The sequence below is a fragment of the Perca flavescens genome, chromosome 13 (assembly GCF_004354835.1).
Source record: "Perca flavescens isolate YP-PL-M2 chromosome 13, PFLA_1.0, whole genome shotgun sequence".
NCBI classification, from domain to species: Eukaryota; Metazoa; Chordata; class Actinopteri; order Perciformes; family Percidae; genus Perca; species Perca flavescens.
Genome location: NC_041343.1, coordinates 9,937,160 through 9,962,848, shown reverse-complemented (window position 1 = coordinate 9,962,848; position 25,689 = coordinate 9,937,160). Strand labels below are relative to the sequence as shown.

Genomic DNA, 25,689 nt, shown 5'->3' with positions numbered 1-25,689 from the left:
TGCTACCTGCTCTTCCCTGGCTCCTTTAATGCCATATGCCGTGCCCTTCCCACTTGATGCCCCGCATGCTCGCATTCATCCCCCATGGGATAGACATGGGTGTTACCCACCTGCCAGGAGCTGGAAGGGATCTCTGCGAATTTGCCCAGTCCCCCGAAGGTGTAGCATCGGTACATGTGGTCCAGGGACTCCGAGCAGTGCCACAGCAAGCCGAAGCTCACAGAGTCCTTGTTGTTGTTGTGGTGGTGGTGGTGGTGGTGCTGATTGTTCCTCAGCTGGTCCTTAACAATCCAGGCAGGGGATATGAAGCTGAAACTGCAGACGGCGACCAGAGCGGAGGAGAGGAGCACCCAGAAGCATCCCACGCAGCTGAACATGGTGGCAGCTTGGGGCAGAAAGCCCGGAGACAGACCCAGATCAATCCCAAACCCGGCTTCTTCTTCTTTCTTCTCCCGGCCCAGGAGCGAATGCATTTGGAGCTCTCACCTTCAAGAGCAAGACTTCAACTTCAGCCCCTCACCAGCACTGTACATCAGCAAAGAGATCACTGGACATCCGCAGCGGCAGCCCCGTGTGCGCGTGTGTCCAGAACATCTGGACTGGACAGACAAACCGCTAAGAAAACGTCCAAAACTCATCAGTAGGAGGAGTGAAGGCGATACAATAAAGTCAAGTCATCCGCGGCTCACACACGAGCGCGCGCGCGCAAGATGTTTGTCACACCCAAAAGTGGATGTGCAGATGGAGTTTAGTCCCCGGAGCCTCGGCTCCCCTCTGGTCCTCTCGGTGCAGCCTATACTTGCTCTGCTTCAACACGGACAGCACACAGACAGTAAAAGAACAGCAGCGCACTTTGCGTTTCAGAAAGAGTGCTTCTGGACTAACGTCAAACTCACAAGGGTTAACACGGCTACTTCCGGATGGGATTTTCAAAGTGAAATCCAGAGAGAAGAGGCGCGGCAAGTTTGGAGCCTTCACGGCACAACAAAAAATAGGCTGCATTTAAATAATTAGAACTAAAGGGGCACTACACCGAATTTACACATAATGTTAGTTTAGGCCTACTTCCGATGAGGAATCCCCCTAATTACAGCAGCTTTATATGCACTATTTCTTATTGCCATATTAGAGATAATAGAATGCCTAAATCTGTATATCATTTCGGAAAAACATGATAGTTGCCAAGGAAAAAAAAATCATCCTGCCTACATCCTATTTTGTAATTGTTCTCCACTGTTTTCATCATTCTGAAATCAGAACACAACAAATGCTGATGACTCATTTTTTAACTCCTACCACCTAAAAAGAGGCAAACATTGTCTGGTGGTACTATTACTATACAACTTACTTGACATAGGTAGGGTAGGAATTTGTCGTAAACGACATTACTAATCGTGAAAGCGATTTTATTTGGCCAACAATTTATAGTTCCCAGAACGTTCCCTGAAGGTTAGGCTTTTGGTTAGGTTTTGGTTCCCATGGAAAGTTTTTTTAACGTTCAAGGAACGTTAGTTGTAGCAGATTTGTCAGCTATAGCAGTTGAACTAAAAATTCCATAATTGCAAATCAATTATCCCCAACAATGCCAAGTAAATGTTGTCTTCTGAATTGAATATTTGGCCAACAGAAGAACATTTACTCAGTTATAGCTGCTTAATGAGCTTATGGAAAAGCAAAAAAAATAATCATATGGAAAATTACTCTATGCAATGATGCTGTATGAATATATATTCATCCTAGTTTACAAACATCAGCAAGTTCAAACAAGTTGAACTTTTGTGCATGTAAACAATACCCAGGTAGGCTTTGGCTTTCTCAACACAACCTCACTGGTTGTAACACATAAAGACACTACTCTGTAAATTTGGGGAATGTAACAGTAGCCTACATGTTTATAGTAAGGTTCAGTCTGGTAGATAACGTCCATTGGTCAAAAATTGTTTAACAAAAGTTGCTTTTATTCTGGAGGCTAAAACCCACTCTTCCGGTGTTTTGCACATCTTTTTTTTTAACTTGACAGATTAGGCGTTTAGTCGCAGGTGGGCTAATTGTCCAAATGCACCTTGCACTTTGTTAGTTATTTTGTGTATTGATTCGGCTTTCATAAAGACAGTGAGACACATTGTAATAACAACAGTATATGAAATTATTCATTAAACATTTTTTTAATGTCAATGAATTGTTATTCCCCTCAAAACAATACTTCTCAGCATCGACACGTAGGCTACTATTGCTGTATTTATTGTTGCACTGATGTAAACCATCCCAGCCAATCAGGATTCAGGACAGATTCTGTTTATGGACTGCTCGTTTGTATTGAGGTGGGCGTTGCCTCTGCACGTGCAGGTAGCCTCAGTCTGGGAACCAATAAGCTCGAAGTCTCGTGGCGCTCACGTAGCATTACGAAATAAAATAGCATTGTGCTATTTGGCTAACTAGTGTATAAAATATTCATCACACCAATTAGCTTTAGCAGTAAGATAATTTTATCTTTAAAATACACACAACTGCATTAAATAGAATTACTTTGAACGCTGTTAGGGTTCTTACAGAGCGGATATTAAATACTGTCATTAATACTTTACACAGCCAGAGGAAACTATGACTATGAAAATTAATTCAACATTGTAAATGCTTTATACTGTACTGAACTTCTACTGTGCCCTTTGGGTTCAACTGTACTTTACAATTTGTGGATTTTTCTGGAACTTTGTAACAGACGCCAGAGTAGCCTTACTGAAAAAGTAGACGTACTTATGTCACAAATAATATTCTGTCATCATGTTCCATTTTTTTCTGTTTTACCTAACATAATAATACAGTCAACATCGCCCCCACCTGGTCAGAGGCGATAATAATGTTTGCACTAGGCTTTTCCCACATTTCAACTGTTAGTTTTGAAAAATATGTTAAAAGAAAACGTCATAAAACTGTATTTAAAAAAAACCTCAGACAGCAGTTGGCTTAAACCGCAATAATAATAATAAAAAAAAAGAAAAGAGGACAGACAAACATTTCATAATATATGTATTTAAATCAAAACACAATTTAAATATATTATAGATTAAGTTCACATACATACATGTCAGAAAACATTAGTGGTACATAGTACCAAGAGTCTTTTCTGGTTCTTTTCCAAATCTTGGTAAAGGCTCTAAAAAAAAAAAAAAAAAAGAAAAAAATGGTTTAATTCACTGAGCACTTTCCAGTTGAACAGTCTGGTCATCACTGACATTTGTTTCAGTGATGCAGTAAAAAAAAACAAAAAAAAACAAACAATAAAACAGCGTTCACCATAAAAAAGGATTAATATATGGAGTCTTTTTTACACACACATAGGTTTGCCCACTTATATATATAAAGAATAAACCAGAAATTTACACACATATATATATATATATATATACACATATACAAATATATATATATATATATATATATATATATATATATATATACACATACATATATATATATATATATATACATATATCACCACCATGGGCAAGACCAAAGAGCTTTCTACGGACATATATATATCAGGAAACAATATGCCTCGTGGGGTGTCCCTGATCATGCGAACGGTGAGGAATCATCCCAAAATATACATATCGTCGTGTTTGGAGGGCAAAGAACACCGAGTACAATATATATATCACACACATGAGGGAGGACACACATATGGATACATCTCCTTCCCTCAGTGAGAGAGCTGAAGATATGGGTATATATATACATACATATATAGCCAGTCTCCAGACCTGAATATTGAAAATCTTTGGAGGGGATATATATGAATATTTGGAGGCTGTATATATATACCAACTATAAAAACCGTTTGACATCTGTGCTGGCCAATAATGGCTTTTATACAAAATATAACATATATCAAATACTTGTTTATATATCAGATGGTTATCAATTTTAATAAATTCATATATATATATCTTTCACTGTTAGAATATATATATATATATCAAATATATATATGTATACACACACACACACATATATATATATATATATATATATATATATATATATATATATATATATATATATATATATATATATATATATATATATATATATATATATATATATATATATATATATATATACATATATATATATATATATATATATATATATATATATATATATATATATATATATATATATATATATATATATATATATATATATATATATATATATATATATATATATATATATATATATATATATATATATATATATATATATATATATACATATATATATATATATATATATATATATATACATACATATATATATATACATACATACATATATATACATACATATATATACATACATATATATATATATATACATATATATATACATACATATACATATATACATATATACATATATATATATACATATATACACACACACACACATATATATATATACACATACATATACATATATATATATTTATATATATATATAAACATAAACATTTAGGACATGGAGTTTGGAGTTTTCCAACACAACTGGAGCACTTAAAGTTCATTAGGAGAGTATTTATTCTTCTTCTACACTCTGTAAAGGTGCCAGGAGGTTCATATAGAAGGTCAGCCAGTCCAAGAATTGAATCAGCTCTTCTTCCGTTTCATTGTCACGTTTCCCAATGTTCTACAGTACGTAACACAGCCCAGGTAGGACGGCTCACACCAGTGAACAGCAGACAACACTACTCATGGGCAGGCTGAGGGAAGCGTGTACAAAAACTGTACAACGCTGATTTTCATCTGCTTAAGCCTTACGTGGCTGACCCTTATGAGGGAATTTCATCTAAAAACAAGGAATGGTTATAAAAGGTGTAGGGAGGAGTGTCATGAGGGAATGAGAGTAATTCAGTCCTTTCGGTCTTTGTCACATCCTCCTTAGGTCCGAGATAAGAGACATTTTCAGACAGTATGGCTACAGCAACGCAGTGATGGTCCTGATGAACATGCTGCTTCTTCATGCCGGCTTTCTTCAAGTGTGTGTGTTGTATGTTTTCTTTCTTCAGGAGTGACTTCCTCCACTCTGATGAGAGCGCTTAGAGTTGCCTTACCTTTGACTACTACACATGTACCTTAAAAGTTTCATGGAGTTGGAAGATTGGAACAATGATGTATATCAACTTTTCCATTAGCCCATGCTTGAACAATTACTCACCCAAGCCCACAGCCACACACACACAGCCACACACAGCCACAGCCACACACACAGCCACACTATGGTTGGGCGGGGGAGGTGATAAAAATGCCTTGTTCGTTCTCAGAGTGATGCAGTTCATTGTAGGGTGAACCCTGTGTATAGTTTGTCAGTGGCTTGGCCAGTGCCAGTCCTTTGGTTCCTCAGTGGGGTCATAACTGCAGACAGACAAAAGAAAACACTTAGAGAAGAACTGTAGCCAAGACATCAGCGCACTGCAAAGAGAATACTGAGCGAGGTTCTGTACCTTGGTGGCCTTGCCGGGGCTGTCGTGATTTGACTGGTGGACCACGTCGTTGACAATCATCTTGGCAATCTGCCATGCCATCTCCTCCTGGGCCTTGATGGCAAGAGTCACAGCACAAACAACAACTCTTTAACTTGATATTCTTTAATAAATCATAAGTCATTGGGGCTGACATCACAGTGAATTTCAAAATGTGCCACTGAGAGCCTTGCTATGTGCCTCAGACCACTGAAACATTTATGAATATTTTAACAACCTCACCTCATCCGAGTTGCCTTGGACCCATTTCTTCATGGCTTGAGAAAACATGGAACCTAAATGAGAGGAGAGGGAATGCTGAGTGAGACAAAGGAGTAAGCACAAGTAACCAGCACATAGACTGCAGTATCTTAATCTGAGCAAATGAACTGCAAACTGCAGGCTAGACTTTCCCAAGGTGAGTTAACCCTGACATATTTTATTTATTTTTTTTACAGTATTTTGTGCTTCAGGAGACTCTGCTTTCTGTGTGGACTAATTATTCTGTAGCCAAAACGTCTGCTACTCTATTCCTAGACCACAATAAAGAACTCTTAGATATAATAATTAAAGATTTTGTTGAATTTTAGGAGTAGCGAAGTCTGTGTTTTTGTTAGTTTGTTTTCAAGAGGAATGTTCCTAAATATTTCATTAGGCTATGAGCTGTACAGAAAATGGGAGCAACCACTAGACAAGGTTTATATTCATGGGCGCAGAGTAGATGTTTCTCACTGCAAGGAGGAAGGAGATAAAATATGACAGAAGTGAGGGCAGAGTGAGAGGAAAATAATGAGAGAGAGAGCGGGTAGAGGAGATACAGACAAGTGGGAGCGTATCATGCCTTTGGATTTCTTCACGTCCGGCTCTGGCTCTGCCTCCCTGATAAACTGGCCCATCTCATTCACCTTCCCAAACGTCATCCTTCTGAGCGGACAGAGAAGAGGAGAGGGATGAAAACAGGACACTGAGCTGATGGGACCAAGCTGAGCCTCAGTAAGATCATTATCTTGAGTTCATAAAACACTTATGGGGGGGGGGAGTCAATAAAAACAAAACCGGTACAAGCATTAAAAGGTCCAGGGTGTGGGGGAATACCTCCCATCTGGCGTTGAGATCATATATCGCAATCAACTCTCTCGCACCACGCAGTTCAAATTACATATTACAGCTACGGTAGCCTTCACGCTTCAAAAAGCCAGTCTCTTGCTCTTTTCAATATCCTTTTTCTTTTTCTGGGCGAAGAAAAAGACTCCTGCTCCTCAAACTTGCCGGGGCCGGGAAGCTACGATACCCGTTAGCAGCATTAGCAGCATTAGCAGCACCTGTGAGTTTATCATGTGACAGTGAAAACGCGAAAGCCGGAGCATGTATGTCCTGTATGTCCCTTACCAGCTAACGTATTTCAAGATGGTACATGAATATGGAGCATCTACCCCAGTTCATGCAAACACAAATGTAAAACTGCAAGCCAATAGGAATACTTGGAATTGATGGTGGTGGTAAATACTCATGAAAAAGGACACGTTTGTGAACGGGCAACACCGATTTTGAGAATGAACAACTAAACACGTTACACACTGGACCTTTAAAGCCAAACAGCAGGGTGGGCAATCAAAGGAACAGAAACAGGAGATAAACATTCAAATTAAAGACTACAAGGGAGATTACCGAATGACAAATTAGATAACAGCAAATATCTGAAAACGTACATTTAAATAGATTCTTTATAATACATATTTAGCCAGATTAAAGCCCAAATGGTAGTTTAAGCCATCCGACACATTACCCACAGAAAACTCACCCGGCGTATGGCCGCTGGTACAGGGACTCAGGGTCCAGGCTGGCGATGTCCACCGTGATGGCCTCGTCAAAGTTTTTTAGGATCTTGATCGCTGCCCTTTTGGTACCTTGCTGTAGTGTAAAGACACAATGAACTGAATGTCAGGCAGCGTTACGTTGTTTTTGTTTTCAATGAATACAACTAAACGACGAGCGAGCACAACCTTTTGGCATTAGCAAAAAAAGTATCTTCATTATTCATGTAATGAGGCAGAACAGGTCTAAATGTCAGCAGACGGAGGAACATCCCCACAGGGGCTGTAGAGGAGGGTTAAAGTTGGGGTCACCTGAGTCTGAGAGCCTTCGCTGGCATTTGAACTCGAACGCTCGTTGTCTGCGGGCCCGCCCTGACCCGCAGTGCTGACATTCACAAACTCGTCCGCCCGCACCGAGTTGATGAGGTCACTCAGGTATTTGTAGTAAAGGTTGCTAGACAGGAAGCCTGGCATGTAGACCTGAACAAATGCAACACATAACCAACTCTGTTAGAGAATAATGAGCTCCGTGATATATTTCTGGGCACAAGTGAAACAAAAGGTTTGTTACTGACCTTTCATTACATTAACGTAAGGCAGGTGCATTTGTCAGTGGTATAATAGGACAATTTGTCAGTGACTTACAACACAAAACCTTTAGGAGGATCCCATTACATTCAAGAAAACAGTTCTAGGAGATGATTTTAGAAAATATCTAATGAAGCGTTTTAAAAAGGGTAATGTAAATGAAATGAAGGTTTTAGATGTCTTTGTTTCAGGTCGCTTTATTTCATTTTATTTCTCTACTTAGTTACATTTTAGAGAAAATCCCTCACACTGACCATTACGCAAGCAATAACGTAAGCTATAAGTTTCGGTCTCAGACCTTCATCAGGTAAGTGAGACCGAAACTTTGTATTTTTCTTCTAAATAAATTATTGCTTGCGTAATGGTCAGCGTGCGGGATTTTCTTTAAAATGTTTTGAGCTGCTGCTTTTGATCATATCCTACGCACCTGCCCGATAAAAGAGGTGTGCAAAAAAGCTTGCCTACGTTCTACTTAGTAAAAAAACATAAGAGAAGACCCATATTGAAGATAATGCCCTTGGTGTGTGATTATTTGAGAATCGGACCTTCTCCATGGTGGTCCAGGCCTGTCTGAGTGGAGTGGTGAAACAGTCGGGGAGGGGCCCCCCCTCTCGGCAGATATTCGACTCTATCTCCATCCGCACAGAGTCGCCAAAGCCCAGAGGGTTGGTAGCCTGGAGTGAGAAATACCTGGGGCAGGAAATAGAGCAATCAACGGCTGTGCTGATCATGAGGGCACCTGGATCAAGATTTTAAATCAATACCAAATTCATAAATTGCAAAACTGCATCTTAAAATGAGGCTGTAGTGCTGCTACCCCTGGTCGGTAGGATTGTGTGTGTATCTAAATATTAATGAAACAGTGGCAAATATGAAATGCCAACACAGATAACTCTGAATAAACAGTGCAGCCTCACAGCAAACTGCCACCTAGTCTCCTGTTACTAAAGACTGGTGACTGGCCTTTTACTTCCTCAGCCTCACTTAACTGGAATCTGGAACATCTGGCTCAGGTTATCATACGGAGCCTACAGATTAACAAAGTCATTCAAAGATCTCTAAATGGCTGCAGACAAATCTTCCAACAAACAACGACTGGACTGCAACTGTCAGTGAAATAAACTGTATGGCGAAACCTTCACCTCATGTAAAGATATGATCAATTTCTAAAACAAAAATACTGTAAAAGATTCAGAGGTTACCTTACATCCATTACATATGTCATTGAAAGGCCCTTTCCCTGTATATGTTGCAGTTGCATGTGTGTCAACCCATTATTTTCATCCCAAAAAAAAGTTGCAAAAAAAAAAAAAAAACATAACATTTTGATTTCTCTGTTACTGCATTCACAATTCTCTCTGGGTACACATGCACAGTAATGAGTGCACAGAGTTTGACAAAATGTGCTTCACTACAGAACAGTTTAAGCCTTTGTCTCTCAACTTGACTCGCTGCTTAAGAGGATCTAATGATGCACATCTGTCTTCACGATCATTGATTAAGTAGAACATCTGTCCTACCGTCAAAAGCACACAAGAAAACGCTTTATCACAGCAGGGGCCTGTACCAAGAAGCAAGTTAGTCTGGCTCTCTCTGGGGTTACCTAACATTGGTGATCCTGGATAACCAGTACCACAAAGCTTGTTATCAACCGGCTCTGTTAACTCAGGCTTTCAGCTAAGAGTGTGTTCATGTGAGGAGGTGCAGTTGTCTGTTACAAGCAGCAACATCTTTAGAGCCATGGGTGAAGCACTTAACATGACAGGAAACGGTGATATCCGTAGGATAATTTGGCTATGGTGATGGCAAAAACTGATATTTAATGAGGTGAAATGTAAACAATATGAATCACATAGCGAGAATAGAATAAGAAGCTGTAGAAACACTAGAAAATATGTCCAAACATTCAAAGCAAGGATATAAAGAAGTGTGGGGACTATTATGTACGTAGCTAGGTCTTGTATAATGTGGGTGTTTTTGATGAACAACCCATTATGAATATACGATGCATATTATAAAGTCAAAGTAATGTAGGACTGTTTCTGCTGTCGAAGCAGAGAGGAGAGGAATAGGAGAAGAAGATAAGTGAATGCTTGATAAGGTCTATCTGACGGAAATGCTGCATTTATAATCATGGGAGCGTCAGGGGAGTGTGTAGATAGTTTCTTATAAAAGAGGGTGAGAGTGTAAAAGTGTCGATACTGTCAAAAATAATATAATCTTTGCTCAATTAAATGCAGCTATAATGTATTTAGTGTGGTAAATTATCCTCTGGTCTTAAAACAGAGCTTCCAACAAACAGAGTGCACCTGAAAAGCCTGGAACACCAGAAGCAATTTCACTGATATCTAGTGCTCTCTATGACTTGTCACTTAATTGTAAACTCTTTTGTCCATGTCAGGATCCTGTAGGCATGATGACTGAGTTAGTGATCTGTATGGTCAGTGTCTACTGGGTACAGACCCATCGGCTAAAGCTCTTCAACAGAACAGAACTTTGTGAAACACAAAACCTCTTACAAACTTATGTTGTAATTTACGTAACCTGGCTGATCTATATACTGGTAGAAAATGGGGCCTAGTGAAAAGAAGTAGGGATGCACCGAATCCAGGATTCAGCCGAATATTGGGCTTTTTGACGGGGTTTGGTTTCTGCCAAACCTTTGAAATTTTTTCCACCGAACCGAACCGAACCCTGCGCTTGCACTACGCTGGTCGACGTAATGACACTGCTGTTGATTACGCGAAGGTGTTGACGTAGGTGGAGAGTTCAATGCAGTAGGCTGTGAGAAAGTGAAAATGGAACTCGGGAGCAGAAAAAGTGTTGTTTGGCAGTACTTTCAGTCAAAAGAAGGCCATTCCAGTCCAGCTACAGGTTCAATTTGCAATGCAGATTTGTCTCGTGGTGGCGAGGAGCCAAAATGAAGACAAAATGTGGTCTCCCATCCTGCAGCAAACCATTAAGATCACCAGGAAGGTAATCAAGAAAAGGTTGCCAGATATTATAAAACAAGTTGGTATTGCCCCTTAGTGTGGCAGTTAGGCATTCCAGAGGAAAAACCTTAAGTATTTCTCTGTACCACTGTGTGACCGAGGGAGGTTTTTCCTCAATCCACTGGAACAGAACACAACGCCTTAAGAGTTTACCCAGTAACAATAGTTGCCCTGCAGATAGAGAGAGCTGCTCTAGATGTAGATTCAGAAGGAACAAGACTGGTTCTGATTTAACTGTTTTGTGAAGAATTGAACTTAGCTCCTGAGAAATATTCCTCCAATACCTGAGTATTAAGGGACATTGCCAAATACAATGATAGTAGGTCCCTACTTCTTTCTTACACTTCCTACAGAGGGGAGAGAATTGGGGGTTAATCTTGTTTAGAAAATGAGGAGTGCGCTGCAATCTATGCAATATCCTGTACTGACTCTCTCCAAGTCTATTATACGTAAACAGTTTAACAGATTCAAATGCATCTGGCCAGATATCAGTATCAAGATCAACCTCCAAATCCCTTTCCCATGACTCCCTGTTTTTGTTAACATTGGCACAATTAAGAGAGTACAGTTTTTCATAAAAAAAGTGAAATAAATTTTCTGTTATTGGAAGCGATTGAATTAAAAGTAAGGAGGAGGCCATCAATTGGATTCTCCATTGATTGGTCTGTTGGAAGTACAAGATTGGACTGTACAAAATGTCTAACCTGAAGAAAGCCAAAAAAGTGGCTGTGTGGTATTTGGTATTTATTCTGAAGTTGTGAAAATGACATAAAATTACAGTTTTCAAATAAATTACCCACAAATCTTAGTCCCTTTGAGTACCAAACATTGAAAATACTTTTCCCCACACCAGGAGGAAAAGCTTTATTTTGGGTTATAGGTTGTAATGCTAATGAAAAGCCTCTCTGACCAACAGATCTAGCGATATCACGCCAAGTCTTTAGAGTGTTAAGCATAATGGGGTTATTTTTAACCTCTGCCATGGATTCACCTTTGTCAATTGAAATAAGACTGATGGGGGAAAAAGGGGCACAGCACCAGGCATCCACCAGGGTTAGCGTTAGCTTTCTAATTTCACCCACCCAACATGCATTCATCATACACTGTTTAGTTGTCACTCATCTGGCGATAGCGATGTGCTTTCCTATGATGTGAAAAGAGCGTGCGAATTCAACATTAAGTTTTTACATTTAACTATTTTAGAGGCTGTGGAAGTTGTTTACTGAGGATGGGAGTAGGATTCAGTATTCGGCACAATCTTAACCAGTGGATTCGGTATTCGGCCGAAACCCAAAAATCTGGATTCGGTGCATCCCTAATTACAAGAAAATGATGTCTGAAACAGGAAACAGTTTTTTTAATAAAGATTCTATTCTGAGACTAAAAAGAAAACTGCAACAGAAATGATTTTAACATAATGGCAACTGTTTTGGAGGATTGCTGAGAGAAGACCTACTTGTCGTAGAGGATCATGGCATCATTTTGAGCCTCCTGGCCATCATACTGGCCCTTTTTAGCTGCCAGCTGGTTCTGGAAGTTGTCTGCTGCCAGCCAGAACTGCAGTACATTCATCGCCTCCTCCTTTTCCATGAACTGCAGGGAAGAAGGTGTAAAGCACACAACAATGAAAGTCCATGTGGGTTTTGGCAATATACTTGTTTTTTTTAAGATGTACTGTGTGTCCGTAATTATGTATCTCTATATGTTGACAGAGCAAAAAATGTTTACTCTGACAACCTGTGACTTTATTTGTGTATAGCGTTCTGGTGTTAATTGTCACTTTTGTATCATAACAATAGGTTGGGCGATTGTAAAGAGAGCATCCACAGGTTGTTTTTCTGTGTTTAGTTAGGTTTACTGTGTCCTCAGTGTGTTGCTGCTGTGACAACAGAAATTCCATCTAGAATAGGAGAATAAACAAACTAACGGAAACTGTTATGTGGTAGTGGCAAGAGAGGACAAGTGTTTAATGAGAAGTCAAGAAGAGGCACAGTTTGTGTACGAAGAAAAAACATTGCAAACAAAGCATTGGTGTAAAAATGTAAAGAGAGAAATAAATCCTGTTTTGGGACCCACTGCGCCCACTCACCTCAGAGAAGTAGAAGAGGGCTGACTCACAGAATAAGATGTCAGCTAGGAACACAGAGCCACTAGTCAACACTTCGATCTGGTATTTACAGAAATGATGGCTCCGCAGGAATTCGCTAAAGTGCCTGGAAATGAAAGAGCAAGTGGGAGACGAATAGGGGCGCCACTGTGGATGCCAAGGTGGTAAAATGACAAAGAACAACAGCTGCACTTTAATCCTAAAGTTAAAACATGGCGACGCACGTATTAACTCCTCTAGAAAAGGAATGGACAGAAACTCACTGTTGCTCCAAGATGGTGAAGACTACCGACTGTGCAATGACGAAGCAGTTTGGGTCCACCATGCCATCCTCTCCACATATCTTAGCTACACGGAGGAGGAGAGACTCATTATTAGAGAACCATTATTAAAGATAGACAACTTACAGTTTTTGTTACTGAAATCCAGAGCACATAAAATATGGTGTCTGATTTTTTTTTTAAATAAATAAAAAATTACAAGGAATTCCTATTAGCAACATCTGTATCTTACCAACTATGTCGGTTCTGATCTGTTCGGTGATGGGGATGGGCCTCACAGCATCTGGAGAGATGTACTTAGTGAAGATGATAACTGCTTCTTTCTCTAGAACTGAAAAAACAAAAAGGAAAAAGACAAATAGCTGATCATCCAGTGATGGAGGGATGTTTTGTGTGTGAGGTGCACACACACACACACACACACACGCACACGCAATTTTGTCTCCCATCATTTACATTTCTATCCCAGCAGGCAGCGAACTCTTGGCAGCCAGAATGGACAGCAGGAACAATAACACTCGAAAACCACTTAAATGGTGGGCGGGTTCGCTCAGTTGGTAGAGCAGGCGCACATATATAGAGGTTTACTCCTTGACGCAGCAGCCGCGGGTTCGACTCCGACCTGCAGACCTTTGCTGCATGTCACTCCCCCCTCTCAACTTTCATGTCTTCATCTGTCCTGTGAAATTAAAGGCCTAAAATACCCCCAAAAAATAATCTTTAAAAAAAAAATAATAATAAATTAAATGTACATATGGGCATGTCGGTATTTTTATAATATCAATTTTAAAAATGTGAACCTATCCTTTAAAGCTGCAAAAGACAACTCTGAATTACGAAGTTGGGCTACAACTGAAAGACAGTAGCATCCAACAGAGGTCATTTTATTTGATCAAATATTTTTAGGTGCACTAAACGCACTGGGGTACATCAGATTTGGACGACAATCAGGGACAGTATGGAGAAAGTTTTGCGAGTTGAGATTGACTGTTGCTTTCAGGTCCTGTATTTGGGTAGAAAAGCACACCAGCTGATAGGCTCTTCTAAACTCTACATATTTAAGGGAATGCTGGTTGCCAGTAAAAAGGCAAGACCTCAAAAATGGCTTAATCAGGGGGCACCCACACTTGTACACTGCTTAAAAGTCATGCACGGAATTTTTGTCATGGACAAACTGACATTTGCTCCAAGACTGAAGACGGACATATTTGATAAATGTTGTAAAGGATTGACTGATTTTATTAGCCCACATAGATCAGATTTCAGGTACCATCTACTATAACATAACCCCCACTGTTCCTTTGCCACACACTTTTTTCTCTTGCTTTCTTTTTTCTTCTTTGCATGATTAACTTGAACTGTAATGTGTTGATAGTTTAAAACAATATATATAAATATCTATAAAAAAAGTGTACAATGTATGATACTCTGTACATGTTGACTTGATAGTTCATTAAAAAACAATAAAAATAAAAAGATATAGAGGTGTACTCCTCGACGCAGCGGGCCCGGGCTCGACTCCAACTTGTGGCCTTTTGCTGCATGATTTCTTTTTCGTCCCCTCAGTGAAAGCTTGAGTAGCGTTTTAAGTCACATGTGCATCATGATTTGTTTTGTATCAATTTCACTAGCCCACTGATTATTTAAAAAAGATGCACATTTATATGAACGCAAATATAAAGAGAACGGGTAAAGGTGACTCACTTTTCATGAGTTTGTCTGAGAGGTCTCGCAGGGTGCTGTTTGACAGCGCCTTGTAGGGAGTCCCTGTCTGGGAGGGTGCCTGCCTGCTGGGGGTTCCAGCTTGAGGGGTGCCAGGTCTCAGGCCTGCTTCTGTGCTGAAGGAGTCCCGCTGCTCTGGGTGCGCTGCCAGCCGCTCACTGCTACTGTCCCGGGTGAGAGCATTGGTTGCGGCTGAGCCGCCTGGGGAGGCAGGGACGGGCTCAGCCAAGGAGCTGTGTTTGACAGAGTTTAGGCTGTGCGCTCGGACCCGCGACCAGCTGGTAGAGCGGAAACTCTCAGCCTCCAACCAGAACCGAACCAGGTGGTCAGCGCCCTGGTGTTCCATGAAATGCATGTAGTGGGGTATCGCCACGTTGTCCCGAAGGACATGCTCCACCGTCTTTGACAGCCGAGAGCGGTCCTCTTGGGGCTGATAGTTCACACTGGAGTGACCTGGAACAAACCAATGTATTAAGCAATCATCTTAGCAGAGGTAGCTATAGGCTTCAAAAGTTAAAGTGTAGCTTTTTAACCAAAATAAATGAAAAACTGTGTCAATGTATTTTTAGCTATAGGAAAATTCAGAAAATGAGTATACGAGTATAGCTTAAGAAAATGAACATTATTAAAACGAATAAATTACTTAACTTACTTTTTTCACACATTCTATCCAATTCTACATTTGAAGGTAATGTAATGTAAACAATTTTGAATATTGTATTAACCCTGCGATGTTTTACAAACCTGCAGGTAACAAATTCCATTACTATGAAATGTATTATAATTTAACTCAATTTAAAAGACTTTTAAGGTTTAGGTTAAGGCTTTATGGTTTTGTGATTAGAAGACCATACAAACCTCATGGAGGAAACCCCTGCATTTCATACTGCCTTTAAGCACACATTAGACACTAAAGTATTCCACATTATTAACAGACTGAGCAGCCTACTTTCTATTATTTACAAGGAAAATACAATGTGCAGGACTTTGATGGGAGTTGTGAAAGTGAAAGATAAGAAGTGGATTCTGTGTTCAGCTCTCCTATTTTAACTGGAAATTTGGTCCAGACTAAAAGGCTGACACAAGCTGAATTTTAACTCCTGGACTGGATTTGTTTTGAAGTCATGTGAATGTCTGGCTCCCAGTCTGTCTCGAGCTGGCCTTAACTATTCAATTTCACAGATGACTTAACGCAGACAAACTTTTCAGAATCACACGTCAACAGAATCTGTGTGTCCTGTCCATCCTTTCATTCATGCGTGTATGAATTGGTCAGCAATAACTGTGGCAGCCATAGCAACCTTTGACAGTCTCCCAACTCCTATAGGGACGCCATATGATTTGACTTTACCATGTCATAGAGACGGTCGGTTTGAATAACATCCATCATTCTGGGGGACTGCATTCACAAGCACAAACACATACTCCCAAAAACCAAATAAACAAGGGAATGGCTCTCTGAATACAAACCTGACACTTGCTGGATTACGAATCAGAGCAACAGAGTCTAACTACAGCTGTAGTGGTGTTGCTCTTTGAAAACAAAGTAGTGCTTCAAAAGGTGTCGTCCAGTGTGAGGCGCTTATCAATCGGCCTCCTCAGATTCCTCGAGATCACACAGTCAAGCCCACGCTGTTAATATCACAACAACCTGTGCAGCATCTGCCGGCATCACATCATCAAAAAGCACCCGCCTCATTTGAATATCTTTTAAGAGTCACTCAATGTCTGTTACACATGTGCTACATCTGCTCTATACTCTTTTAACTACTATTAAAAGAGAGCAGGGAGGGCGGCCAGATAGCTCAGTTGGTAGAGCAGGCGCCCATATATAGAGGTTTACTCCTCGACGCAGCGGGCCCGGGTTCGCCTCCGACCTGCGGCCCTTTGCTGCATGTCATTCCCCCTCTCTCTCCCCTTTCATTTCTTCAGCTGTCCTGTCAATCAAAGGCCAAAAAATGCCCCCAAAAAATAATCTTAAAAATACTGCTAGTCACCTCCTACAGGCCTCTGACCTGGTAAGATTATTTTTTTTAACTCCTACTATGGCTTTCGGTCTCAGCTTTAGGTTCAACTACCATGGCTGCCTACAACCCATAACCCACATTGCCTCTCCTCCTTCCTTCCTTCCTTCTTTCTTCCTTCCTTTTTCTTGTGTTAAAACCACAGTCCAGATATCATTGGCTCACGGTGTTTTTCATTCAGATTTCGTTGTCCGGGCTGCGGCACAGGTTCCTCCACCTCCGTCTGACTCACCCCAGCTATTGTCTGGGCAACTTGCTCGCACAGTACTTGCCACTGCTGTCATTCAAAACGTGTCAGCCACACTAAATACATACCGCCTCGTATCATGGCATCTAACATGCATAACCCAGAATCATTTTAGAGCACTTGTGATGTAAGGGAGGAGTTTCTTAACCATGTGACTACATAAAGAAGACTGACTGTAAGGCCAGCGTTATCCTGACAGGCTTTGGAATGTCTGGGTGCCTTGTCAAAACTGTTGCATGAAGTTGTGAGAGTGCGTCACACAGAATTAATGACGGGGTGCCAGTTGCACAAGACAGTGTGCTGTTTAAGCCATTTTAGTGATGCAAGAGTCACACACAGAGGCATACTGTAGCTACAGCACATTTCTTTGAGAACCCTGATAATCCCCTTTAGGTTAAATAGGAGCTTATGAAGCAAAGTTTGCAACATTTATATTACATTATTTAATTGATATTGTTTTTCATATTATTGTGCGTTTAGATCTTATTGTTTTTGTCTCGGTATGTTGTGCTTTTATTATCTAGCAGACGCTGCAAACATGCTGTAATTAAAATATTAACATACTATGCATGCAGATTATTCTGCTTTTTCTGTTGAAATATTTGGTTTTAGTCATCTGACATGACTCGATTAATCAGTCAATACCCAAACATTGTCTGGTTTCAGCCTCTTGAATGTAAGGATTTGCTCCTTGAACTTGTCAAATATGATAGTAGTAACACAAATATATTTGGGTTTAGAATAAAACAAGGAATTTAAAGACGTCACACTCTGGAAATTATAAAGGGCATTTTTCAATATTTTCTGACATTTTATAGACGATTCATTAAAGAAATATTCAGCAGATTAATCAATAATGACAAAAATTGTTAGTTGCAGCTCTACTCCTACTGTTTCCAATGGTATGTATTGTTTGCATTTGCTACAACAAACTTACAAAATATAACTTGCTATCATACCTCCATGACAAGTCACTGACTGACATCAGATAATTATGTCCGTATTAAATGTAACCATTGAGGTATAACAGACCAATATTTTTAAGTTAAGAATCGAAAAAATGCTGATTTCCTGTCAGAATATACCTCACATGTATATTGGTTGGGCCTTCATATGTTGTCACTAAAAGCAAAACACAAACACATGAATGCAGGCTCTGTACCAAGATCTCCAAAGTGCGCAGCCTCCATGTGGCTCGGCTGTTTCTTGAGGATGGCGGTGCGACCGCGGGCAAAGGAGTCCATGTTAGCAGAGATGGCGTTGATGGCCACATGGCTGGGCCCGGCAGCTTCCTGGATGGCATGGTGGTTCCTCAGTCCAAGTGATGGAGAGTGAGGGCTGGGTGGAGCTATGAGTGGAGGATGGAGGACAGAAAAAAAAGGCATTAGTGGAAAAAAAGAAGAAAAAGAGTACAATGATATCAAAGTTTTGAGTGGTCTGAATGTATGACCTCAGTGTGACTTGAATGAAAAGGTCTTTTAAGTGCAGGTTTATCAAAGAGCTCACAGTTAAGTGTACAGAGGCCTCAGGGTGTGATGACAGATGTTTGAGAAGACAGACTGCTCACTGTTTGTTAGACTGTGAGCTGCATGTGTTTCACTTAGTAGCTTGGGGTGAAAATTGTTGGTCTTGTGACAACACGGCCAGCAGTGATTTAACACAATAAACCAACTTCAGCAAAGAGCCATTTAAATCTCAGTTCTAACAAGAACACACGCATGCAAAAACATCTCAAATAAGGGTTCAAAATTATCTTTTTGTTGCGCCCTGGTTGCTCATCTGGTAGAGCGTGTGCCCCCATGTACCACGGCTCAGTCCTTACAGCAGTGGCCCAGGGTTTGATTCCGACCTGCGGCACTCTGCTCCATTCTTTTCCCTCCTATCCTGTATACAACTGTCCTATCAATTAAAGGCCAACTTGTTTGTCCACCAACCAAACGGCTTGTGAATGTTCAAATTTTACCAGCCACTCAATAGATTACCATTGTTTTTTGGGCTGGTGAGTAAAGCAAATCTACCAGCCACTTGCATATTTTACCAGCATTTGGCTGGTGGATGATGCTAATTTTAATTAATCCATTTTTCTCTTACACATCTCAAATTGGCCAAGTGGCCACAAATGCAACACAAATAACCACAGCTTTCAATATTAAAACCCCCTTGTCTGTAGTGTTGTCATGTCACTTTAAATGACACCATTGAACAAAAACCCGTTCATAACCTCCCAGAGGTGATAATGATCAACTCACCTCTATTGACTTTAGAATCTGTCACTTTCTCAGGTTCTTTGCTTTTGGCTGTGAGGAGAAAGAAGATAGAAGAAGAAACTTTATTTGTCACATAATGCCAACTTGTATGATCTTTTCACATATGGAGTATTGTTTCACAAACTGGTCATTAACTAGCATAACTACTCTTAAAAGCATTGAATCTCTATTTAAGAAAGCCATAAAAACTTTTGATAAAAAGGCATTGTCATTTCACCATTGCGATATCTTAGAGAGACATACATTTTTAAGCTTTGACAATTTCAAACATTTCAAGTATGCTTGTCTGGTATATAAAGTGTTACATAATCTCGCTTGTTTTGTTTTGTTTGGTCAATGTATATGTCACCATGATGTGTACCTTTAAATTTATAGTGAATGAGTGCTGTATGACTGCTGTCTGTCTCTGTTAGTCCTATGTCACCTGCCTGCAGATGAAAAGTAGTTATTTTTGACTAACTCTGGCATATTTACATTGTTTTCTATACAACAATGTTCATAAATATGCATGGTCCCTATCAAATAAACCAATACAATAAAAAAATAAAAAAGATACAATTGTACAGTGAGATTCATTAAACTCGTCATTTAACCCATCCCTAAGCATTAGGAGCAGTAGACACAGACAGCCCCATAGCAGTGTCCTCGGAGAAACTTGGGGTTCGGTGTCTCGCTTATTACCCAAGGACACTTTGACATGCGGCCAGAGGAGCCGGGGATCAAACTGCCAATCTTGTGATTGAAGGATGACAGGCTCTGTTGTAACCGTAGAAGCATTAACCAGCGAGACACATTTCATACATAATGAGATCCACTGACAAGTGAGGTAAAGGGATGGTGTGGTGTCACCGGAAAGACTGAAACTCAATATCTGGCTACATAATGACATAGTGAGTTAAATGATCTACCAGAAATGCAAACTTGATTCACTGCAGACCTGCTTCCAGATGAGGAGGAAAAAAAAGGGAAGCTGTGTTCTGATCTGTGAAAAGTCCTCTCAGTCTTGCTCATTATATAGTAAGCAGGAGGGAGAGGACTTTGATACAGTAGGTCAGCATGAACAGTCCTTCCTAAGATTTGGGACATTGGTCTAACAGCACTGGTGGGTTAAAGTCCAGTGGAGTTGACTGTCTGACAGCTTACACCGGAAGCCCCATAAAAATACATCATAAATCATGTGGCCTAATCTAAAACTATTTAATACTACACATATTTGAAGCCACTCCAAAGCTCTGTGGCAAACTGTCAAATCAAAACTGAAATATGTACCCCGCAGTGGATTAAGTGCACAGTGGCAGACATTGTGGCAGCCACTCATCAGAGTGACTCACCATTTATATCTTCAGATTAGGCTGTTGCTGCAAAGGGTGGTCAGGATAAGTATCAAATTGAAGCACTGATATTACTAAATGGACTGAGGCCTGGGCCAACGGTACAGAAGATGCTCTTTCAGCAGGATATTTTGGACAGAGCTGTTTATGTGCCAGCCAAGAGTCAAAGTCAGTTGGGACTGTCCGTCACACGCAAACAGCTGTGACTTTTAAAAAGTCTGAGCTCCAACAACCTCTGCAGTGCTGAACTGAAACGTGGTACAAAAAACACCAGATTTTTCTACTCTAAATGAATATTCAGAGGATCATGAGGAGTTGCTACAGTTAATGTTCTGGTAAAAAAAGATATATGGATGTACTAACAGCAAAATGGAAATATAGAATTGATAAAAGTTGACAGAAAAGTATTAAGATTTGTCACAGTGAACAAAATGAAGTTCAACATGTTTCAAGTGGGAAGCAATGTTGTGTGGGCCAAACTTAAAGGTCGCATGGCATGAAAATTTCACTTTATGAGGTTTTTTAACATTAATATGAGTTCCCCCAGCCTGCCTATGGTCCCCCAGTGGCTAGAAATGGTGATAGGTGTAAACCGAGCCCTGGGTATCCTGCTCTGCCTTTGAGAAAATGAAAGCTCAGATGGGCCATTTTGGAATCTGCTTGTTATGAGGTCATAACAAGCAAGGTTACCTCCCCTTTCTCTGCTTTGCCCACCCAGAGAATTTGGCCCACCCGTGAGAGAGAGAGAAACATCATGGCTTTCAAACGAGCAAAGTGGCAGTTGGTCAAGGCCACACCCCCACCCTCCACCTTGCCCCTCCCACTCTCCTCCTCAATAGCTTCAGACACAGAAATGGCACATCCTAAGGAAAGCTCATTGTGGGACTGTCTCTAGTGGCTGTAATTCTGCACCAAGGCTGAATTTCGGGAACTTCAGATACAGTATTAGGGGACCACTAAGGTCTATATAAAAGAGACTTCAGATACAGTATTAGGGGACCACTAAGGCCTATATAAAAGAGACTTCAGATACAGTATTAGGGGACCACTAAGGTCTATATAAAAGCATCCAAAGAGCACCATGTCATGGGACCTTTAACTAAAGTAAATAAAACTAAGTGATAAGAGAAAACTTCAATCCCTTAGCAAAGATATTAACATTGAGAACATTGTAACATAACACTGTATTATTATCATTACTAGTGGCAAATCGATTTGCTTAATCTACTGTTCGACATGGATCATTATAATTTAACTTTAGTGCTATAATTTCTTAGCAAAACTTTAACTTGTGTAAAAACTTTGCCTGCACATTTCAACCATGCCTATACCAAGGGCCTCACTTCACTTCCTGTCAGTCCTGAGTGTCACCCTAGTTCAGGACGTTATAAGAGCACTCTCTTGAATATTTCCTCATTGTGGAGACCTGCAGCGCCAGCTGATTTTACCACTGTAGCCTATGAGGAAAAACTTCTAATCTCACTCCTGAAGATGAACAACAGCGGTCCAGTTTGAGACAGTGAAGTTACTGTGTGCTGTTTTCACGAATAAACACCAACAGACTACTGCTGAAAATCTGTTTCACAATCACACAGCCATTCTGCTCCATCGTTTTGGTGCTCTTTTTAATAAAGCAAAGAGGTAACTGAGAATTTGTAGTGCTTCATCTTTAAATACAATTGGTTGGCAATGTATTAGCTACGCCTAGATAAACTGCTGTGGTCTAATACAACGAACCCTGCAATAAATCCTACATGTTCAGTTTTGTTATAATATATATAGTATAATGTTCAGTTTTGTTAAAATTGTTTTAGAGAGGTGTTCATTAAACTTTATTTTAATTGTGAGGGATACTAGGTTGTGGTGCTGTTTTATTGTTTTGCATTAGCCTATACTCAGAGGTTGATATTTGCCAAATTGATATACAGTGGTGTGAAAAAGTGTTTGCCCCCTTCCTCATTTCCTGTTCCTTTGCATGTTTGTCACACTTAAGTGTTTCGGAACATCAAACCAATTTAAACAATAGTCAAGGACAACACAAGTAAACACAAAATGCAATTTGTAAATGAAGGTGTTTATCATTAAAGGAGAAAAAAAATCCAAACCATCATGGCCCTGTGTGAAAAAGTGATTGCCCCCTAAACCTAATTACTGGTTGGGCCACCCTTAGCAGCAACAACTGCAACCAAGCGTTTGCGATAACGTGCAATGAGGCTTTTACAGCGTCCTGGAGGAATTTTGGCCCACTCATCTTTGCAGAATTGTCCTAATTCAGTTACATTAGAGGGTTTTCGAGCATGAACGGCCTTTTTAAGGTCATACCACAACATCTCAATAGGATTCAGGTCAGGACTTTGGCTAGGCCACTCCAAAGTCTTCATTTTGTTTTTCTTCAGCCATTCGGTGGTGGACTTGCTGGTGTGTTTAGGATCATTGTCCTGCTGCAGAACCCAAGTTCGTTTCAGCTTGAGTACACGAACAGATGGTCGGACATTCTCCTTCAGGATCTCTTGGTAGACAGCAGAATTCATAGTTCCTTTTATCACGGCAAGTCTTCCAGGTCCTGAAGCAGCAAAACAGCCCCAGACCATCACACTGCCACCACCATATTTTACAGTTGGTATAATGTTCTTTTTATGAAATGCAGTGTTCCTTCTACGCCAGATATACTTGGACACACACCTTCCAAAGAGTTCCACTTTTGTCTCATCGGTCCACAGAATGTTGTCCCAAAAGTCTTGGGGATCATCAAGATGTGTTCTGGAGAAATTGAGACGAGCTTTGATGTTCTTTTTGCTCAGCAGTGGTTTTCTCCTTGGAACTCTGCCATGCAGGCCATTTTTGCCCAGTCTTTTCCTGATGGTGGAGGCATGAACGCTGACCTTAACTGAGGCAAGTGAGGCCTGCAGTTCTTTGGACGTTGTTGTGGGGTCTTTTGTGACCTCTTGGATGAGTCGTCGCTGCGCTCTTGGGGTAATTTTGGGCGGCCGGCCACTCCTGGGAAGGTTCACCACTGTTCCATGTCTTCGCCATTTGTGGATAATGGCTCTCACTGTGGTTCGCTGGATTCCCAAAGCTTTGGAAATGGCTTTATAACCCTTTCCAGACTGATAGATCTCAATTACTTTCTTTCTCAATTGTTCCTGAATTTCTTTGGGTCTCGGCATGATGTGTAGCTTTTAAGGATCTTCTGGTGGACCTTACTGTGTCAAGCAGCTCCTATTTAAGTGATGCCTTGATTGTGAACAGGTGTGGCAATAATCAGGCCTGGGTGTGGCTAGAGAAATTGAACTCAGGTGTGGACAACCACAGTTATAGTATGTTTTAACAAGGGGGGCAATCACTTTTTCACACAGGGCCATGATGGTTTGGATTTTTTTTCTCCTTTAATAATAAACACCTTCATTTACAAATTGCATTTTGTGTTTACTTGTGTTGTCCTTGACTTTTGTTTAAATTGGTTTGATGTTCCGAAACACTTAAGTGTGACACACATGCAAAGGAACAGGAAATGAGGAAGGGGGCAAACACTTTTTCACACCACTGTACATAGTGTGGACAAAATATAAGTTGCACATGTCAGTATAATGCAACTATTCCAGGGCTTTAGGTGAACCAAATAAACCAGAAAATGAGTGGGACAGCACAATTCAACCATTTTATATATGTTTTATGTATCAGTCCACTTGAGTTGTAGCAACTGACTAGTGGATGGACATAAAAGATAGTAAGCTAAGCTGGTAAACAATTTCCTATCCTTAAGACACCAAATGTATGTCATGCAACGACCATTCTTTTACTACTTTTATCCAAAACTATCAGGGTTTAGACTGACACAACGCCTTGTGTAATAACTAACACTGCAGGTCAATCAGTTCCTTCTATTTTAACGTTAGATAATCTTGACCCATCTTACCAACGTTAGCCAACGACTAACTACACAAATGTTTTTAATGATAACACCACGGGATATTGTTAACATTTTTCTCTAATATCTCATGCTGGTTAAAGATGTATGAAATGCCCTGGTAACGCTAGCTAGCTCCAACACTGCACAGTTCGACACTTGTGGCAAATGAGGGCTATCACAAAGAATAGTGCTCGTTGGGATTTTTTAACATTTAGAAGCACTGTTTTATGCAAACATAAATATAGCGTTGTCTCTAACTGAAATAACGTACTGCTGACAGCTCTCTGTGGTGGATTTACTGCCACCCTGGCTAATATTAGGTTAACGTTGGCTGAGGCAGGGAGGATAGAGAGGCCACCGCTAAGCTAACCATGCTACTGCAGTTGAGCAGCGGCAGCAGGAAACCTCATTTCCACAAACACCACGGTGTCCTTGGCTAATTTGTTTGCGGCCGCAATCTTGACCGCATTAGTTCCATCTTATCAGGGACCACTCTCTCCTCAGCCGGACTCTCTAAGCTGCTAGCTAACGTTGACGTTGCAGCTTCCTCACCTTTCCTCTTGAAAAACGACATGACGGGTTTGACACTCTGAACGTTTCCTCAGCTCACTGACACCATCCCGTGGATTCGCAGGTCCCTTCATTCAAATGCATCTGTTCTGTACACTCCTGATATGGAAATGGGTTGTTATCGCAGCCCCGGTGGGTGCTGTCAAATTACAGTTTTCTCCAAATCCAAACCCAGCACAGCGGCCATATTGTCAATAAACGTCTTACTTCCGGACTGGTGCGGCAGCAGCATTGTGGGAAATGATGTGTTACCTGCTCTGGTCAGAAGAGGGCGGTGAAACACTACAGGATTACAGGATTTTAAGTCAAATGAT

The 25,689-nt window shown here is 40.4% G+C and overlaps 2 protein-coding genes across 2 annotated transcripts in view; both read right to left on the bottom strand.

Moving 5' to 3' along the window:
- The window catches only part of lhfpl7 (LHFPL tetraspan subfamily member 7), a 108,335-nt gene extending 107,449 nt beyond the window's left edge, over positions 1-886 (bottom strand). The window contains exon 1 of the mRNA XM_028594498.1: positions 111-886. Coding sequence (XP_028450299.1) covers positions 111-473 — 363 coding nt within the window. The 5' untranslated portion in view covers positions 474-886. The remainder of the gene's footprint in view (positions 1-110) is intronic.
- Positions 887-5,015: 4,129 nt separating this feature from the next.
- akap10 (A kinase (PRKA) anchor protein 10) lies at positions 5,016-25,582 on the bottom strand. The gene is made up of 15 exons (XM_028595418.1): positions 25,358-25,582; positions 19,547-19,594; positions 18,460-18,645; positions 15,009-15,479; positions 13,537-13,635; positions 13,287-13,371; positions 13,006-13,129; positions 12,373-12,509; positions 8,469-8,613; positions 7,648-7,815; positions 7,323-7,432; positions 6,363-6,445; positions 5,765-5,817; positions 5,504-5,596; positions 5,016-5,414 (listed from the first exon to the last, which is right to left on the bottom strand). Exons 1-15 carry the CDS (start codon positions 25,377-25,379, stop codon positions 5,409-5,411), a joined length of 1,830 nt encoding a protein of 609 aa, XP_028451219.1. The 5' UTR covers positions 25,380-25,582; the 3' UTR covers positions 5,016-5,408.
- Positions 25,583-25,689: the final 107 nt, after the last annotated feature.

Bases quoted from the DNA above. Each gene is read 5' to 3' on its own strand.
- akap10 (XM_028595418.1), bottom strand. From the start codon at position 25,379: ATGTCGTTTTTCAAGAGGAAAG. The intron at 13,372-13,536 runs GTAAGATACAGA...TCCTCCGTGTAG, and splicing joins GATCAGAACCGACATAGTTG to CTAAGATATGTGGAGAGGAT. The intron at 8,614-12,372 runs GTAGGTCTTCTC...TTCCTGCCCCAG, and splicing joins GCCATGATCCTCTACGACAA to GTATTTCTCACTCCAGGCTA.